At 35.8% G+C, this 16,405-nt stretch overlaps 1 protein-coding gene and 1 long non-coding RNA gene across 2 annotated transcripts in view; one reads left to right on the forward strand and one right to left on the reverse strand.

Annotated features, from left to right (window-relative positions):
• LOC126777573 (zwei Ig domain protein zig-8-like) overlaps nt 1-16,405 on the forward strand; it is a 183,287-nt gene that overhangs the window by 111,335 nt on the left and 55,547 nt on the right. The window contains exon 3 of the mRNA XM_050500637.1: nt 6,510-6,688. Within this exon, the coding sequence (XP_050356594.1) occupies nt 6,580-6,688 (109 nt within the window). The 5' untranslated portion in view covers nt 6,510-6,579. The remainder of the gene's footprint in view (nt 1-6,509; nt 6,689-16,405) is intronic.
• The window catches only part of LOC126777608 (uncharacterized), a 185,987-nt gene continuing 185,051 nt past the window's right edge, over nt 15,470-16,405 (reverse strand). The window contains exon 3 of the long non-coding RNA XR_007670066.1: nt 15,470-15,527. This is a non-coding gene — a long non-coding RNA (uncharacterized LOC126777608). The remainder of the gene's footprint in view (nt 15,528-16,405) is intronic.

Genomic DNA, 16,405 nt, shown 5'->3' on the forward strand with positions numbered 1-16,405 from the left:
ACTGTCATTATTTTAATGTTTTTTTTTTTTTTAATTTAACTTCCATTCAAACGAGCAACGAAAATACACCCACCTCAGTTACTTCAAAACACGTTAACTACAACTCACTGATTCATTTATCGTTTTTTATTATAAAACTTCATAATTAGTAAGTTTACGTTTAAAAAAAGAACCGTCTGAAAGTTTTCCCCTATTAAAAGGCTTCTGGATCATTCCAAGTTGTTAACGTACAAGTTTTAATGTCTTCGACGAAAATTTCCTTTTGTTGCGGTCACGGCTGGTCGGTCCCGTGAAAAACAAGATTACACATAATAAAAATGTTTGGGGAACTCAGAAGTTTGAGAAGTGTTTGAAAAGAGATGTTTCTTAAAACACGGGATAAAGTTGACGCTCTCTAATCACTTTTTTTATATCCATGGTATGCGGACGGGCAAATGGGTTACCTTTTGGTAAGTGGTAACCACAGTTATTATAATAATAATATCCTGGGACATTATTCACACGGCCATCTGATACCAAACTAAGCAGAGCTTGTACTATGGAAACCAGACAACTGATATGCTATACATACTACTTTTATTTTGTAAATACATACTTATATTGATAATTACACCCAGACTCAGGACAAACAGACACGTTCATGCACACAAATGTCTGCATTATTCGTCAAATATTATTATTAAATATTGGCATTAACTAATGATTAGTATGTCTTACGGACCATTCGCCGCTAATAGGCCACCAACTTTGGGAACTAAGACGTTATTTTTTTTTTTTTTTTATAGAATAGGAAGGCGGACGAGCATATGGGCCACCTGATGGTAAGTGGTCACCAACGCTCTTAGACATTGGCATTGTAAGAAATGTCAACCATCGCTTACACATCCAATGCGCCACCAACCTTGGGAACTAAGATTTTATGTCCCTTGTGCCTGTAATTACACTGGCTCACTCACCCTTCAAACTGGAACACAACAATATCAAGTATTGCTGTTTTGCGGTAGAATATCTGATGAGTGGGTGGTACCTACCCAGACGAGCTTGCACAAAGCCCTACCACCTTGTACCTGTAGTTAAATTGGCTCGCTCACTCTTCCAACCAGAACATAATATCCTCTGCCCAAAGGTTGCCTGGAAGAGATCGCTGCTTAGCGATAAGGCCGCCTGTTGCACCTCATGCAACTTTTTTGTTTAAAAATTGTAATTTTTAGTTTTGAGTTTGGGTGCAATAAAGTGTCAATAAATAAATAAATAATAATACTAAGTACTGCCGTTTAGCGGTAGAATATCTGATCAGTGGGACGTACCTACGCAGACTTTAATAGACTTAACTTGCTCATAACCGTACCACTAAGTATATAACAGCTTTATTTTTAAATGCGAATTAATTATTGTTAAGCATTTTTTTTTTTTGTGTAAATAATTTTAATTTATATTTATTACTTTACAGCAATAATGCAAAAATGTATTAAGCTACGCAAAATTTATAATCTTCTTACAGAAATTCCTCTCAGTGGTAACAACATTAATTATTATTTGCATATCAACCACATAATCTTAATTTTAATGTAAGGCTTAAGTTTTATTATGTCAAAGAAAATGGAAGCAAAATTAGAATTTCGAAATATAAATTAAATTTATGTTTCATTTGTTATTTAATTTACAATTTCAAATTATAATAAAAATATCAATTTAAGATACAATTAAATACACACAAATAATTAATATCAAATCAAAATATACTTAATTTGAGTATGCTTAAATCCCTTCGATATCATCGTGTTTTATTATTAAATTAAATTTACGGCTAGAATGAAAATAAATATATATTTGATGTTATTGTACTTCAAAGGTATGCAGATTACAGTTAGGTTATAAAAAGATTAAAGATGCTAAACAATTTTACCTGGATGTATAATTTAGGTATTGAACTGGATTTTAGGCTTCTTTTATTTTGCTTTACTTTTGATACAATTACATCTGCAATCACAAGCTGTTTGTTAATTTTAAATAAAAGGTTATTTTTTATTTTTAATATTATAATAAATATAACAAAACTATTCTTATAATAATCTTTTATTTGGCAGACATTTTTAAATAATATTTTTTCAGGTCAGCTGTTGTCGATTAGTGGAATTGGTTAGTTTTTTGTTACCAAAGTAGAATTACACATGACAGGTGTGATAAAATCTTGTTATTTAAAAGGCTTTTGGTTACATCGACATTTCCGTCATTTGATGCTCAATGGAACAAACATCAGCTCAGACGTTTGTTATCTATTGACCGTGACGGGCCCTTTGTACAGTGCAATATGCGTTGATACATTGGCTTCAACTTGTGACAAGGATATGACGTCAAGCGCGGAAGCTGCGACGGAAAACGCTAACGCAGTCAAATATGAATCGAAATTGCATTTGAAACACGGTTATTTTATTTTTGCGATTTGCGGTCGGGATTTAATATGAAACATTTATATATCCGAAGTATTTATGCGTTAGTTAGTGAACATTATTAAATTAATTTATTAAAGTTTATTAATAATTTTCAATCACAATGACTGTCTAATAATCTGGTTATCACAGTAGTCACTGCAAATGACTGCTGTGCTAAAGAAATAAAACCCAATATGAAATATAAAACGACCATAATAAACGGCCGCAAGCAATATATAAAATATAAAAATAATTGCAAAAAACAAGCTCTTACACAGAAGTTTATTTATATAAAATATAAACATAAAAAAATTAAAAATAATAAGACCTTTTTTGTAGAATTATCTCGTTTTCTATAACTTTTATTTGTAACCTTTTTCGATGTTTTTAATTTACGAGATAGAGTCGGTTGTAAAAGTTCGATCATTATTACATTTTTAACGTCTTCAACACAATAATTTATTTAAAAAAACGAGAAATTGAATATTATTTTACAAAAAACTGTCCTTATTTTTAATGCAATCATAATAATAATATCCTGCGACATTACAAATTATGCAGAGCTAAGGAAACCAGACAACTGATATACTACATATATTACTTTTCTTTTGTAAATACACTATATACATTATATATAGTTCATGCACACAAATGTCTGTCCTGGGTGGGAATCGAACTCACGATCTTCGGCGTGAAAGGCGAATATCTACCAACCACGCCAACCGGCTCGTCAAAATCATTATATTATACTAACAAAAACGAACGATTCAAGATGGCGGCCAAGGCTTGTGTGTCGACAAATTGGATTTACTCTTAGGCGCTACCTTCTAACTCATTTTAATTTAAAAGTAGATTTTTCGACCAAACTTACGTCTAGTGCTATCTTTTTTTTGTAATGTGAGCTTAGTTCTGTTTTCTACGAACAAACAATAAAGCTTTTATATGAGTTGAAAACGTGACTACAAAACATTTACAATAAACTAAATCTTCGTAATGGAAATTAAATATAGCTTTTTGTAATGCATCAAGTTCGACACTCTACAAACTCCACTTTCCAAGCACTTCACTTTTAATACTACGTCACAATTAAACTAATACTTCTTGATGTACACTTAAATTTTGCTTGAATTATACAAAAACAATATCAAATAATCACTTAACAAGTAACAAGCTATAGCGCGATTTAACTGACTACCAACGCCATCTATTATCAAGTAACAAAAAAAAAAATTAACATACATCAAAACTTTTTCCTCCTTATAATATAAGCACCTTGACAATACTTTATATTAGATTTCCCTTTTAAGTCATATCGGACAAAGATAAACAAGCGCAGAATTAACGAATTTCCGCCAATATTAGTCGATTACAATATAATAAAAACAATTTCACCTAAAGCTAGAGAGAAGGTTGAATTAATATTAAATTATTTTGCGTTAATCTGTTACTTTTGGGTGAGAATCGGCGAAAATATCAAGTTTGATTTCATCCTTCATTATTTCATCCATAGGACTTTTTTCTTTACATCTTTTCACATTTGCTAAGTATATAAATTAATATAAATGGTGCACGTTACAAAAAGTGCGATGCTCTTCTACCCTGATTCTATTTTCACGTCCAAGATATAACCGACTTAATAAAAATATATTATTAAGCTTAAAATAAATAACAAAATTATTCAAAATTCTCCAATTATGACTAATTTTAATAATTATTTTTAAAATATCGAGGAAAAACACACAAAAATCTAAACTAAAAAAGATTAGATTTAATTCGATCTAGTAAATTGACGATACATAAATACCTGTAAGCTGTACAGACTGCATAAACATAATATTAGTATTAACTTTGCGAGTTTATCTATTGAGTAAAAATACATAAGGAAAGTAATACCGTAGCACAGTGACGCTTATAAATTAAGACAAAAAAGAAAACATGCAACAATGACATTTAAAAAAGTAGACTGAAGTCTGTAATTGAAAGTTTATCCTTTTAAAGAAATTCTAACAACACGCTGTTGAAAGAAAAATGTAATATACTTTTATTGGGTATATAATATATAAATGCTTAATAATATTTAAAGGCAAACAAAATGAACTTTTATAATCATTTTTATAATCCGTATAAAAATTTATCTATTGAATTTCTTGTCAACAGAAAAAGCATTAAAAACCAATTTAATGTAATGCATAACTGGCGAAAGTTGGTGCCTAGTCTAATGTAGTATGTTTGTTGCTATGCAATAAAAACTTCATTTACTAATAACGTTAAGAAAATTTTGATTATAAGTAAATCCTACATTGCAGTATACAAAAGCTACGGCTATATACGTGCAACTAAAATATATATCTATTAAAAACAGACTACGATCTTTAATGTATTACAGTGATGCCATTCATCAAAAAACCAATTTTGATTCTCAATTTAAATCTTGTATTTTTTGTCTATACTACTGATAATAGGTTTTATGGTCAATTTGACACAAGAATCGCTGTGAAATATTACTATATGTAGAAACTCAAATCATAACTACATAATTAACGTATTCAATACAAGATAATCGATATCTATTGCCAAATTATCTTTGTGTATTATGTTATTGATGATCCAAGTTTAATTAAAAAATAATAAGGTAATCTGTAAACGTCCCACTAGTAGGCTAAGGCCCTATTTCAAGTTAAGGTTTGGACTAATTCCACATTGCTGTTCCAATTCGGGTTGGTGGAATACACATGTGGCAGAATTTCAGTAAAATTAGACACATGCAAGTTTTCTCACAATATTTTCCTTCACCGTCAAGCAGGATATGTATGATATATATATATATATATCATGCCGAGATGGCCCAGTGGAGCCGAGATGGCCCAGTGGTAAGAACGCGGGAATCCTAACCGATGATCGTGGGTTCAAACCCGGGCAAACACCACTGAATTTTCATGTGCTTAATTTGTGATTATAATTCATCTCGTGCTTAACGATGAAGGAAAACATCGTGAGGAAACCTGCATGTGTCTAATTTCACTGAAATTCTGCCACATGTGTATTCCACCAACCCGCATTGGAACAGCGTGGTGGAATAAGCTCCAAACCTTCTCCTCAAAAAGAGGAGAGGAGGCCTTTAGCCCAGCAGTGGGACATTCACAGGCTGTTACGGATTACGGATATATATATATATATATGATATTATAAACACAAATAAAGCACATAAAAAGTCAGTGGTACTTACTTGGGATTGAACCAATTACCAATGGCCCATCCCGGCTCAAGCTTAATTATTGATTACCTTATTATAACATTGAAGCGGCGTGGTGAAATAAGCCAAACCTTCTCCTCAAAAAGGAGAGGAGGCCTTAGTCCAGCAGTTGGACATTCATAGACTGTTACTTACTTTTTATATAGAAAAAAAACAAATTTGGAACATAGTGCAATAAAATATTTTATACTTTTTTGTATAAAATTTTATGTATAAATAAATTCCAGTTTTAAAATTGACAATACCTCTTAAGACCTTTGATGCGATGCTCACTTCAGCATTTGCATCGCTATAGTGTATTTTAATTAAAATTTCCTCAACGATGTCTTAAAAGGCAACGAGTATTGGCGCTGGCAAACTTCTCATTAAAATTGTGTTATTGGAAGATGAATAAAACAAATCGATGTTAATTTTATTTTTTTTCTCAATTTTATTTATTATTGAAATGAGTTAGAATCACAGAATACTACCATAAATAATCATAAATCTTTGCAGACACGTTTTCTAGGTTACAGAAAAGTATATAGTGTACCTGTCACCTGCAAACAGTGTGTACAAAATCTTATACAACTTACATAATACTATGTTTACAAAAACAAAATTTTGTTTGATTGAAATTGACTTTCTTGGTGTAAGGCTTTGTGCAAGCCTGTCTGGGTAGGTCCCACCCACTTATTATATTAAATATTCTACTGCCAAATAGAATTTTATATTTGCAGTGGTGATCACTTACCATCAGGTGGTCCATTTGCATATTATAAAACAGAGAGATTTATCAATTTAAAAAAGATAAAAAGAGATTATTTTAATATTTTTCATTTCAGACAATGCATCGAATCTACTCGCTACTGAGCATTTCGTATAACGAATGGATTCGTCAGGGCTAGCGGGGCGATGACGTGGCTAGTCGAAATGCGAGCAGCTCGTCTCTTGGGCTACCGGCTCAAGATTGGTCTGGTGGTTATTATCATTATGGTTCTTGGGTTCTTCAATGAAAGTCAAGGTAAGTCATGAAATAATTCTTATGCTTATTACTAGTTTTGATTTGTTAGATCTAATAAAAATAAAATTTTAAATCCTTAAATGTAATTTATGATGCTTGATGATAAACACATTAAGATAACATTCATAAAGATTAAATATAAGTTACACTAAAGGCACGGATAACACGTTGGTGGCGATACAAATAAAAGAAAAAAAATGTTTACACCATGATATATGGACGACGAAAAGCATTTTTTTTAAATGTCATCCGTATTTTTTTAGCGTCAATTCAACAAAGTTTTATGAAGATATAATTTTGAATGTGGAATATTTGCTGTCGTGTCACGTACTTGACGTCATGTCATGTCAGACTGACAAATATACCTATATAAGATGATTATGATTGGAACAATGTTAATTTGTTTATACGGATGTTTTGTTTAGGAGAGCTTAAATATCTGGCTTTGATTTTAATCGAAGGTTAAGACCTTAGCCGAGATTGCGCTGGGGTTTCTGTCAGAAATATTTTCTATTGCCCGACCAAGATCAATTTTTGGTTTAATTTTTTTGTACTAGACATAAGACTTAAAGCTTTATATACAAGCCCATCTACGTGGAAACTTACTCACCAGCTGATATACCAAATAGGGTATAAGCGAGCCAATGTTACAATGAGAAGTTCTCCGTTAGCGTAATATCAGGTCATTGGCACGTCTTCCTCCCTTAGCTATTTTTATTCAGGTATCTGTGTTAAATATTTTTTTTATTATCAATTTCCTTCAGATACGTTTTTTTTAATTATTTCTATCATAAAGATCCATTCCCTAAGTTATTAAATATTTTACTGGCGACTAAATATTAAACGTTATGTTAACGAGCGTTAATAAACTTGGTATCATTTAAAATAAATTAGAGAACGTGATTCAATTCGAGATTTGAAATATAAATTAACGTTTTTTTGTCCGATATTGTGATTTATTATGATATGTTGCAATTTATTATGAACGACAACAAAGTATTTATTTTATTTTTGTACTTTTGAATGTAGTTTTTGATGTAGAATCTATAGTACATTTTTAAAAATAATTCAATAGCACTGGAAGACTTGTATCTTTTTTAGTCGCACATGAGAAAAGAAAGCAGTATTACTTAGTTTAAATTGGGTATCGCAATATTACTCATTGCTTAATATTCCATATGGAAAATAATTTTAAGATTATCTATATTTATATAAGTTGAAGATATTATTCGTATGGACACTCCAATCTCAAGATATACAAGTTCGTATTATTTTTCTTTTAAAATAAACCTCAAGGCTTTTAGATTAACTTTTGATTCCAAATTCTGTAATTGGTTAAAAGGGAAGGTATTGGCCCGAATCGGGGTTTCGATCGAATCGAATTCGCCACTAGACAACAAGAAAGTCAAATTAATTACTTGATAATTGTAAAAGTCTTACAAGAAACTTTTAAACATTAAACTATTCATGGATCCGCAGTGCAGTAAATTGTCTTATAGACTTCAGGAATTCTATATAACGAAAGCAAAATCTTTTGTCCAGAAGTTTACAGCCTGTCAAGCTTACACTACTGGACAAAAAACTTCTCTTCTCTGTTTGATAGCAGGCTTGGAGCTTATTCCGCATCGACGCTCCAATACCTGTTGGTATACACGTTTTTCACACTGTTTTTCCTTCACCGCCGAAGATGAATTATAAATAAAAATTATTATTATTATTATTCAGTGGCATCTCGATTTGCACCCGCAATTTTCGGGCCACTGAGTCATCCAAGCTATATATATACTTAAATTCTGTTAAAGGTGCAATTGAATCGAACACAGCAAAGCCTTCATAAATTCTGCGTCCAAATCTGTTTGAACATCTGCATTTAATTAACTTTGAGTCACCTCATTTACGTATTTCTCTCTAATTCTGAACAGTGTTTGTAATCAAAAACAGGTCAAAGCATTATTCCAATTACCCGATTCTGCATAAGCCTAATTAGTGGTCTTTGCGTTAGGACATTAATCGACCATTACTTACTTTTTACGACCGCTTTCACTTAACTGCAATTGCTAACTGCAGAATACTCGTTGAATATTAGTTAGTGGCCATACAAATTGACTACCGTCATCGCATAATGCGGCGTCCGGCTTGTAAGTAAATTCAGTCTGGATTATCGAATTAGACAGAAGCGTTGTGCGTGTTTTTATTTGAAAGTCGATTTGAAAGCAATTTTCGGTTTCAATTTTAATTGGAAAATGTAGTCGCAGCTATTAGAATATTTTTTTTAGTTTTAAACTATTTTCAAATGGTTGGTTTTATCGCTGTTAGTAATGAATGAACGGATATGTGGTTTGCAAATACTAATTGAATACAATGCGTTAAATGATTTACGTTTTCGTTTTTTAACGAAGGTAACTATTACACTTTTAGATTACAACAAATGTAAAACTACGTATATTTCAAATTTTTATTTTATATTAATTGTTTATATTTGTACTGTAAATATGATATTGTATAAATGTGAAAGTAACTCTTTCTGTCTGTTTGTTAACTAATTACGACTAAGTCACTAAACTAATCATAATGAAGGTTGACGTAGTAGCTATCTGAGATCTGGATAAGGGCATAGTCATGTAAATGATGAAATTAATGAAAAAAATTATGATAACGAACGGAGTCACAGGACTCAGCTATTATAATTATAAATACAGGATTATTTAAGTTAATGATTTTTTCTTATTAAATAATTGTTTTATATAAGCCTCGTTATTAATAATTCTAGGTATTCTATTAATTTGTAAAACTTCAGAGCTACCTGGCCTGTAACCTCATCTGTCACTACTTCTGGAGTTGTCAGGAAGTAATCTCTTCATAGGGATCCATATTTATATTCAGCATTTATTTACTTGTTTAGTTATTTTTACTATTTTAAATGTTATTTGAATTAAACAAGAAGTTAACAATGTTAACATTTTTTTTATATAAAGCGTACTTTCTTACGAAGTATTTGATACTTCGTAAGAAAGTACGCTTTATAATGATTTTTATCCGTGCAGTGACGGAGAAAGAATACATTTCACTGCCCCTCTCTTTCCCATGGGTGTCGTAAGAGGCGACTAAGGGATATCTGAGCGACCATCTGCTCATCTGGTGGTAGGATGCTAACATCCGCCTGGCTTGTTACCACCGTACGCATGGTGAAAAACTCGTGAAGTGGCTTGCAGCCGCGTTTCGAGGTCAGCCAGCGTACAGCCAGAGCCCGAGCGAGTATTGCCGCGATGGGTGTTGGTCCGGTTGGAGACGGCTGTTGAACCAATGCCGGGGGAAACTGTATTGACCTGCCGGTCAGGGAGACCCGAAGAAACGGTTGTTCCGCTGGCCGCCCGTGGCATAGTACAGGGGCCCGAGCGTGCCTAACCAGCTCGTGAGGCTGCCCCACCAGGCCACGCATAATCTCGGGGTGGACCGTCGTGCCGGTTGGTGACCGGTAGGTGGGGTCCCGGCGGCCACTTCCGGGGGGGTTCGGGGGCCCTTCCGTCCGGCGGGTCAGTGTATTTTTCCTTTTGGCAACCACTTGGGGAAACACGCCTCCACACTTTGCCCATCCCTATCGTGGCAATACATCGCTCGCTTCACGTCTCTTTTCCATTTAATTTCTCCCAAATGGCGCAACAAAAAAGAAATAACGGTCGTACAGCGGTGCTCACCCCCACCATACCCTCGCTGTTTGAGGTCGAGTTCTCTAACATCCGAGGACTCCACACTAACCTCAACGCTGTCCACCACCATCTCGAGACAGCACGGCCAGCAATGTTGTTTCTCACGGAGACACAAATACTCCGTCCTGCCGATACCAGCTACCTTAATTATCCCGGCTACACGCTTGAAGAATCCTTCAAAGCGAAAGCCGGAGTATGCTTGGTCGTCAGGACGGATGTTTGCTGTCACCGACTGCGCTGCTTGGAGGACCCCTCCTTCTCCATGTTGGTGGTACGTGTGGACCTGGTTCGTCAGAGCCGAGTCTACGTGTGCCTCTACAGATCCCACAATGGTGACTTGGAGACAAGCCGACTATTTGACCATCTTAGTCGGGTGGCAGATGCTGCGCAAGAGCAATTTCCTAACGCGGAATTGGTGTTTTTGGGGGACTTTAATGCTCACCACGAATTCTGGTTGAAATCCCTCAAAACTGACCATGCTGGAAGGACTGCTCATGCTTTTGCTCTCACACATGACTTGACCCAACTGGTTGATCAGCCCACCAGGATCCCAGACATTGATGGGCAAGCACCTTCTCTACTGGACCTTCTGCTGACTTCTCAACCCGGTGGAATATCAGGTTGTGGTTCAGGCTCCTCTTGGCTCTTCGGATCACAGCCTTATTTCTACCAGAGTGCCACAGGCCAAGCTGCCGCCACTAGCGGTATGCAAACGTCGCGTTTGGCACTATAAGTCGGCGGATTGGGACGGTATGCGCGATTACTATGCGTCGGTCCCTTGGAAGGAACGTTGCTTCAGTGGGAATGACCCGACAGCTAGTGCCGCCGCTGTTGCTGGCGAAATCATGCTGGGAATGGAATACTACATTCCTAGCTCAGATCTCGTCAGTAGGAGTACGCGTAACCGTTGGTTCACTCGTGAATGTGCCGATGCTGTATCAGCTAAGCAGGCGGCATATCGCAAGTGGATCAACGGCTGCATTAGCGGGGCATCTAACATTGACTCACTGAAAGCAAACTATAATAAAAATTCCAAGTCCTGTAGAAAGGCATACACGAGAGCGGATGCACAGCGCATTGTACAGATTGGTCATGACCTTGTTTCGCATCCTAGGGGCTCCCGTAGCTTCTGGCGTCTGACCAAGTCTGTGCAAAACAATTTCTGCCAACCTTCGCTGCCACCGCTCAGAAATCCGGACGGATCGCTAGCTCACAGTCCGCAAGAGCAAGCTGATCTCCTGGCTAAACTCTTTGCCGACAATTCCGTCATCGATGATTGTAGCGCACTGCCACCTACAATACCTGCATGTGGCCATACGATGCCTGACATTAAAATCAGGCAACGTGATGTGCGTGCGGAGCTGCAATCACTTGATGTACGGAAAGCTGGCGGTCCCGATGGAATACCAGCCATAGTGCTGAAGAAGTGCGCAGCGGAGCTGTCTCCTGTGTTAACGCGCCTGTTCCAACTTTCTCTCTCTTCGGGAAGTGTGCCGGAGGCTTGGAGAAGAGCTAATGTGCAAGCGGTTCCCAAAAAAGGGGATCGGTCTGACCCGGCAAATTATCGGCCAATAGCTATCACCTCAGTACTTTGTAAGGTGATGGAACGGATTTTAAACAACCAACTGATCCATTACCTAGAAGATCACTGTCTAATTAATGATCGTCAGTACGGGTTTCGACCAAAACGGTCCACAGGTGATCTACTAGCGTACGTAACACACCTCTGGGGTGAAGCTATCGACAAGCATGGAGAATCGTTGGCTGTCAGCCTCGATATCTCCAAGGCTTTCGACAGGGTCTGGCACAGAAGTCTTCTCTCCAAGCTACCGGCATATGGTCTGCCTGCTCAGCTATGCACCTGGATTGCCAGCTTCCTACACAAGCGTAGCCTTCGTGTTTTAGTAGATGGTTGCGCTTCACAATTCTATGTAGTGAATGCTGGGGTCCCCCAGGGATCTGTGCTATCTCCCACACTCTTTCTTTTGCATATCAATGATATGCTCTCCCTTGGGAACATACATTGCTATGCAGATGATAGTACAGTGCATGGTGGATACCACGGACGCGCAGTGGCTGGGCGGGCGGAAACTGAGGAGAGGCGGGAGAATCTTGTCATTGAACTCGATAGGACGTTAGATCTCATCGCCAAATGGGGCTCTGATAATCTTGTTGAGTTTAACCAAGAAAACACAGGTATGCGCTCTCACGGCGAAAAAGTCAACATTTTCCCCTCTTCCCTCCCTCTGTGGTACTCCGCTGGTGATGCAAAGCAAAATCGCCATGCTGGGGATTGACGTTCGCTGCGACCTTAGTCCAAGGGATTACATCGAGGCTGTTATAAAAACAGCTTCACGGAAACTCGGAGTTCTGAACAAGGTGCGGCGCTTTTTCACGCCACAACAACTGTGCCTGCTGTACAAAACACAGGTACGGTCTTGCGTGGAATATTGCTCGCACCTTTGGGATGGCTCCGCTAAGTACCTACTTGAGGCCTTGGACCGGTTGCAGCGACGTGCCGTACGCATTATTGGCGACGTAAAGGTCACAAACACCCTTGAACCTTTACAATTTCGTCGTGAGATAGCAGCACTGAGCGCTTTCTATCGACTGTATCACGGCGAGTGCTCTGAGGAATTATTCTCTCTAATTCCTGCTTCCCCCTTCCTTCTTAAGTCCACGCGAGCTGGTTCTCGATGTCACCGCCTAACTGTGACATCAATTCCATCGCGAACAAAGAAATTTGGCAACTCCTTTCTTTGTCGCACTTCCAAAAAATGGAATTCCTTACCAGCTCACGTATTCCCCTCCTCTTACAACCCGGGTTCCTTCAAACGAGGCGTGAAGAGGCATCTTGCGGGCCGGCAAGGCGAAGGCGGCTAGTGCAGAACGTTTTTCCCGTCTGTACTGGCCGTCGTCGCGTTTGGACTCTACTACCACTTACTATCAGGTGGAGTAGAGTCATTTGCCCTCCCGGCGATATAAAAAAAAAAAAAAAAAATACGATACTCGGGTTCATGCCAATTGATTATATTATTATAAATCTAGCTACAATAAATGTAGGTAATTATAAACATACCAGCTTTAAATTTAAATATGTTTTATCAAAATGATAATAGTCGTTTTATTTTTGAATCAACAATTCAGTTTTAAATTACTGTTTATAAGTAGCAAAAATGCTTATGCGTTCTAGAAAAAATACCAACCGCAAATGGCGTGTTTTGAAACGAGTGTCTATTAAAGTGCGTTGGAATAAGCTTCAACCGCTAAAAAGGACAGGCTCTTGCTTTTTACATTTTATATAACATAATTGTAATGTCTTCAAAATAAGTACGTATAAACAGACGTTTTATTCCAGTCTCTATTTATTTATTATCTCACACAAACTTTCATAACTGATAATTCGTATGCACTTTCTCTTTTTTTCAAACAACTACATATAAAATGGAATATTTGTCTTTGCGACTGACGCGAACGAAATCCCACTTTTATATTTTATTTATACAAAGCATATTTGCTTTGTATGATAGTAAAGCTAATATGAAATCCTCGATTCGCAATTTAGTTACCACTTTATATTGAACTAGTTATAACTTGCGAGTTTTATTATATACGAGTATATAAAAGTAGCCTAATCGTATTACCGTTACGTAAATGAAGTATTATGTAAGTTTAGTTCTGATTTGTTTTATTTGTATAAAAATTTGAGATAGCGTAGCGGTTCGAACACGGATTTCGGTTTCAAACTCTAACAAGCACCACTGATTTATCTTGTGCTTAACTTGTGCTTATAATTAATTTGGACTCTCGAATTCTGTCACATCCTCCACTGGAGCAGCACGATTGAATAAGCTGCAAACCTTCTCATTTACTTGATGGTAGGGTCCGGGTACTACTCACTCGACACATTTCTATCGCTTATCAGCAATACACTAAGTGTTTCGGTTTCAAGCGTGAGTGATCCAGTGTAATTATAGGCACAAGGGACATAACATTTTAGTTCCCAAGAACACATAAGCAATGTGAGGAATGACTAATTTTTCCACCATTTTATATGGGCGGTGATGACCACTTACCCTTATGTGTTACAATTTTTTAATAACTTTAAAATCCACAAATTATTCAATTTAAATAACGAATACAGTTGACTTTTTGCTTTAAATTACGGTTTAATGTTTACATAAATTTTAATAGTAGAACAACAATGTAAAAATATACATCGAACAGTTGCTCCGTTACGCTATGAAACAATAACAAACACACTTTCGCATTCATAATATTAGTGAGAATTTACAGATTGTTCAATATGGAAGTGAATTTTGTTTGTTATTACTCGGAAGCTTCTATTGATTTATCAATAATTACCGTTCCAATAATGGAATCCAAATACATCGGTGACTTATTGAAATTATTACGAGTAACTTTTGTATTTAGAATTTATGTGCATTCTAAATACGAAATTGCTTTATTATTAATAGTGTTCGATGAAGTCCATGCTCGCATTGCTTTTTTATTGTTTGTCGTTTATGTAAGATGCTTCGCTTCCTTATGAGTCTTAGGTTTGGTTTTCATGACTTTCTGATGTAAAAAGTTTTTTTTTCAAATCGAACTAGTTCCTGGTAAAATTTATGAACTTATGAACACTTATACATGTTGAAAACTGACGTACGGTGATACTGACCTTAGAAGCGTATATGTTTTTAATATTATAATTATTTTAAATACTGCTTATGTACAGTATTTATGTCTTTTAGTTTTCACTTAGACTGTATTATGAGAACCTTTAAGGCTTAAAATATGATTTTAAATAAACCATGAAACACTAAAATCAAAAGATATTTTAATAATAAAATTGTTCTCCAGACCGATTTCGGCCACGGCGGCCATTCTCAAGAGAGATTAGCTAACTGCGCAGGAGATATTATAGTGCACAAGTGTGTTTGCGCAAATACAGGTGCACTCTTTATTCCCTAACTGTCATAATCCGGTGGGAGGGCAATCCGACACGACCGGAAAGAGTTCAGGCGCAGAACCAACGGCTTTTTTTGCTTTCGGAGGCACGGGAGTGTATATACTTCCAACTTCCATATTCCGGGCTGCTACTGAGAATTTCTGACAGAAAAACCCAATAACTTTTTATTCGGCTGACCTGGGAATTGAACCCAAGTCCTCCGGGTCTGCGGCCTTACATCAAGTCACTAGACCAACGAGGCATTCAAAGGATATATTATTTACTTTATAAATATTTATATTAATTTATACAAGACTAAACGAGACCAGACTATTATTATTATTTTATTTATATTTAAATTATTATATTTGACCTAAGCAAGAACTGTTTATTGTGAACGATTACGACATCAAAACTATTTCGCTTAGCCAACCCTCCATTAGTAAATATGTTCTATACAATGTTTGTTCCCAATTGTTTGATCAACAAATGCGATTATTTGGGCCAAATAGATTTATCACATAACGTAGTATGTTATTACCAATGGGTTGGTTTTGTAAATATTGGGAATTTGCAATATGTATTTGCAACACGTTTAATCAATGTTTGTACAAATGTTTGAACAAATATGGCTGTTTTTTTTTACTTTGAACTCATGTTTTATGATTGGACGATGTATTGCGCTGACATTTAAATTGGAATGTTGATGTTAAATATTGCAACAGTGATTACGATTTCGATGAATTTATTGTGATTTAATACACTTGTTGAATAAATATACATGAGTGGATGAATTGTTAACCGAAAATAGGTATTTTATTTTCGAATTATTATAAAAATAACATATTTTACCATCAGTATGAATGGTCCTTTTAGTTAGGTCCATTAGATAGCACCTTATCAAAATTACAGTTATTTCTATACTTAACAGTTTTCACTCTTCAGGAACGCTTATCGCTTCAATTTTATTACTTTTTTAACTATAATTATTAATATTTCTAATAATTTCAGCCGTCTTAAAGAAAAGGCTGTAATCGATTAGTGAGTGGTTCATTGATA

Source organism: Nymphalis io, chromosome 23 (genome assembly GCF_905147045.1).
Source record: "Nymphalis io chromosome 23, ilAglIoxx1.1, whole genome shotgun sequence".
NCBI lineage: Eukaryota > Metazoa > Arthropoda > Insecta > Lepidoptera > Nymphalidae > Nymphalis > Nymphalis io.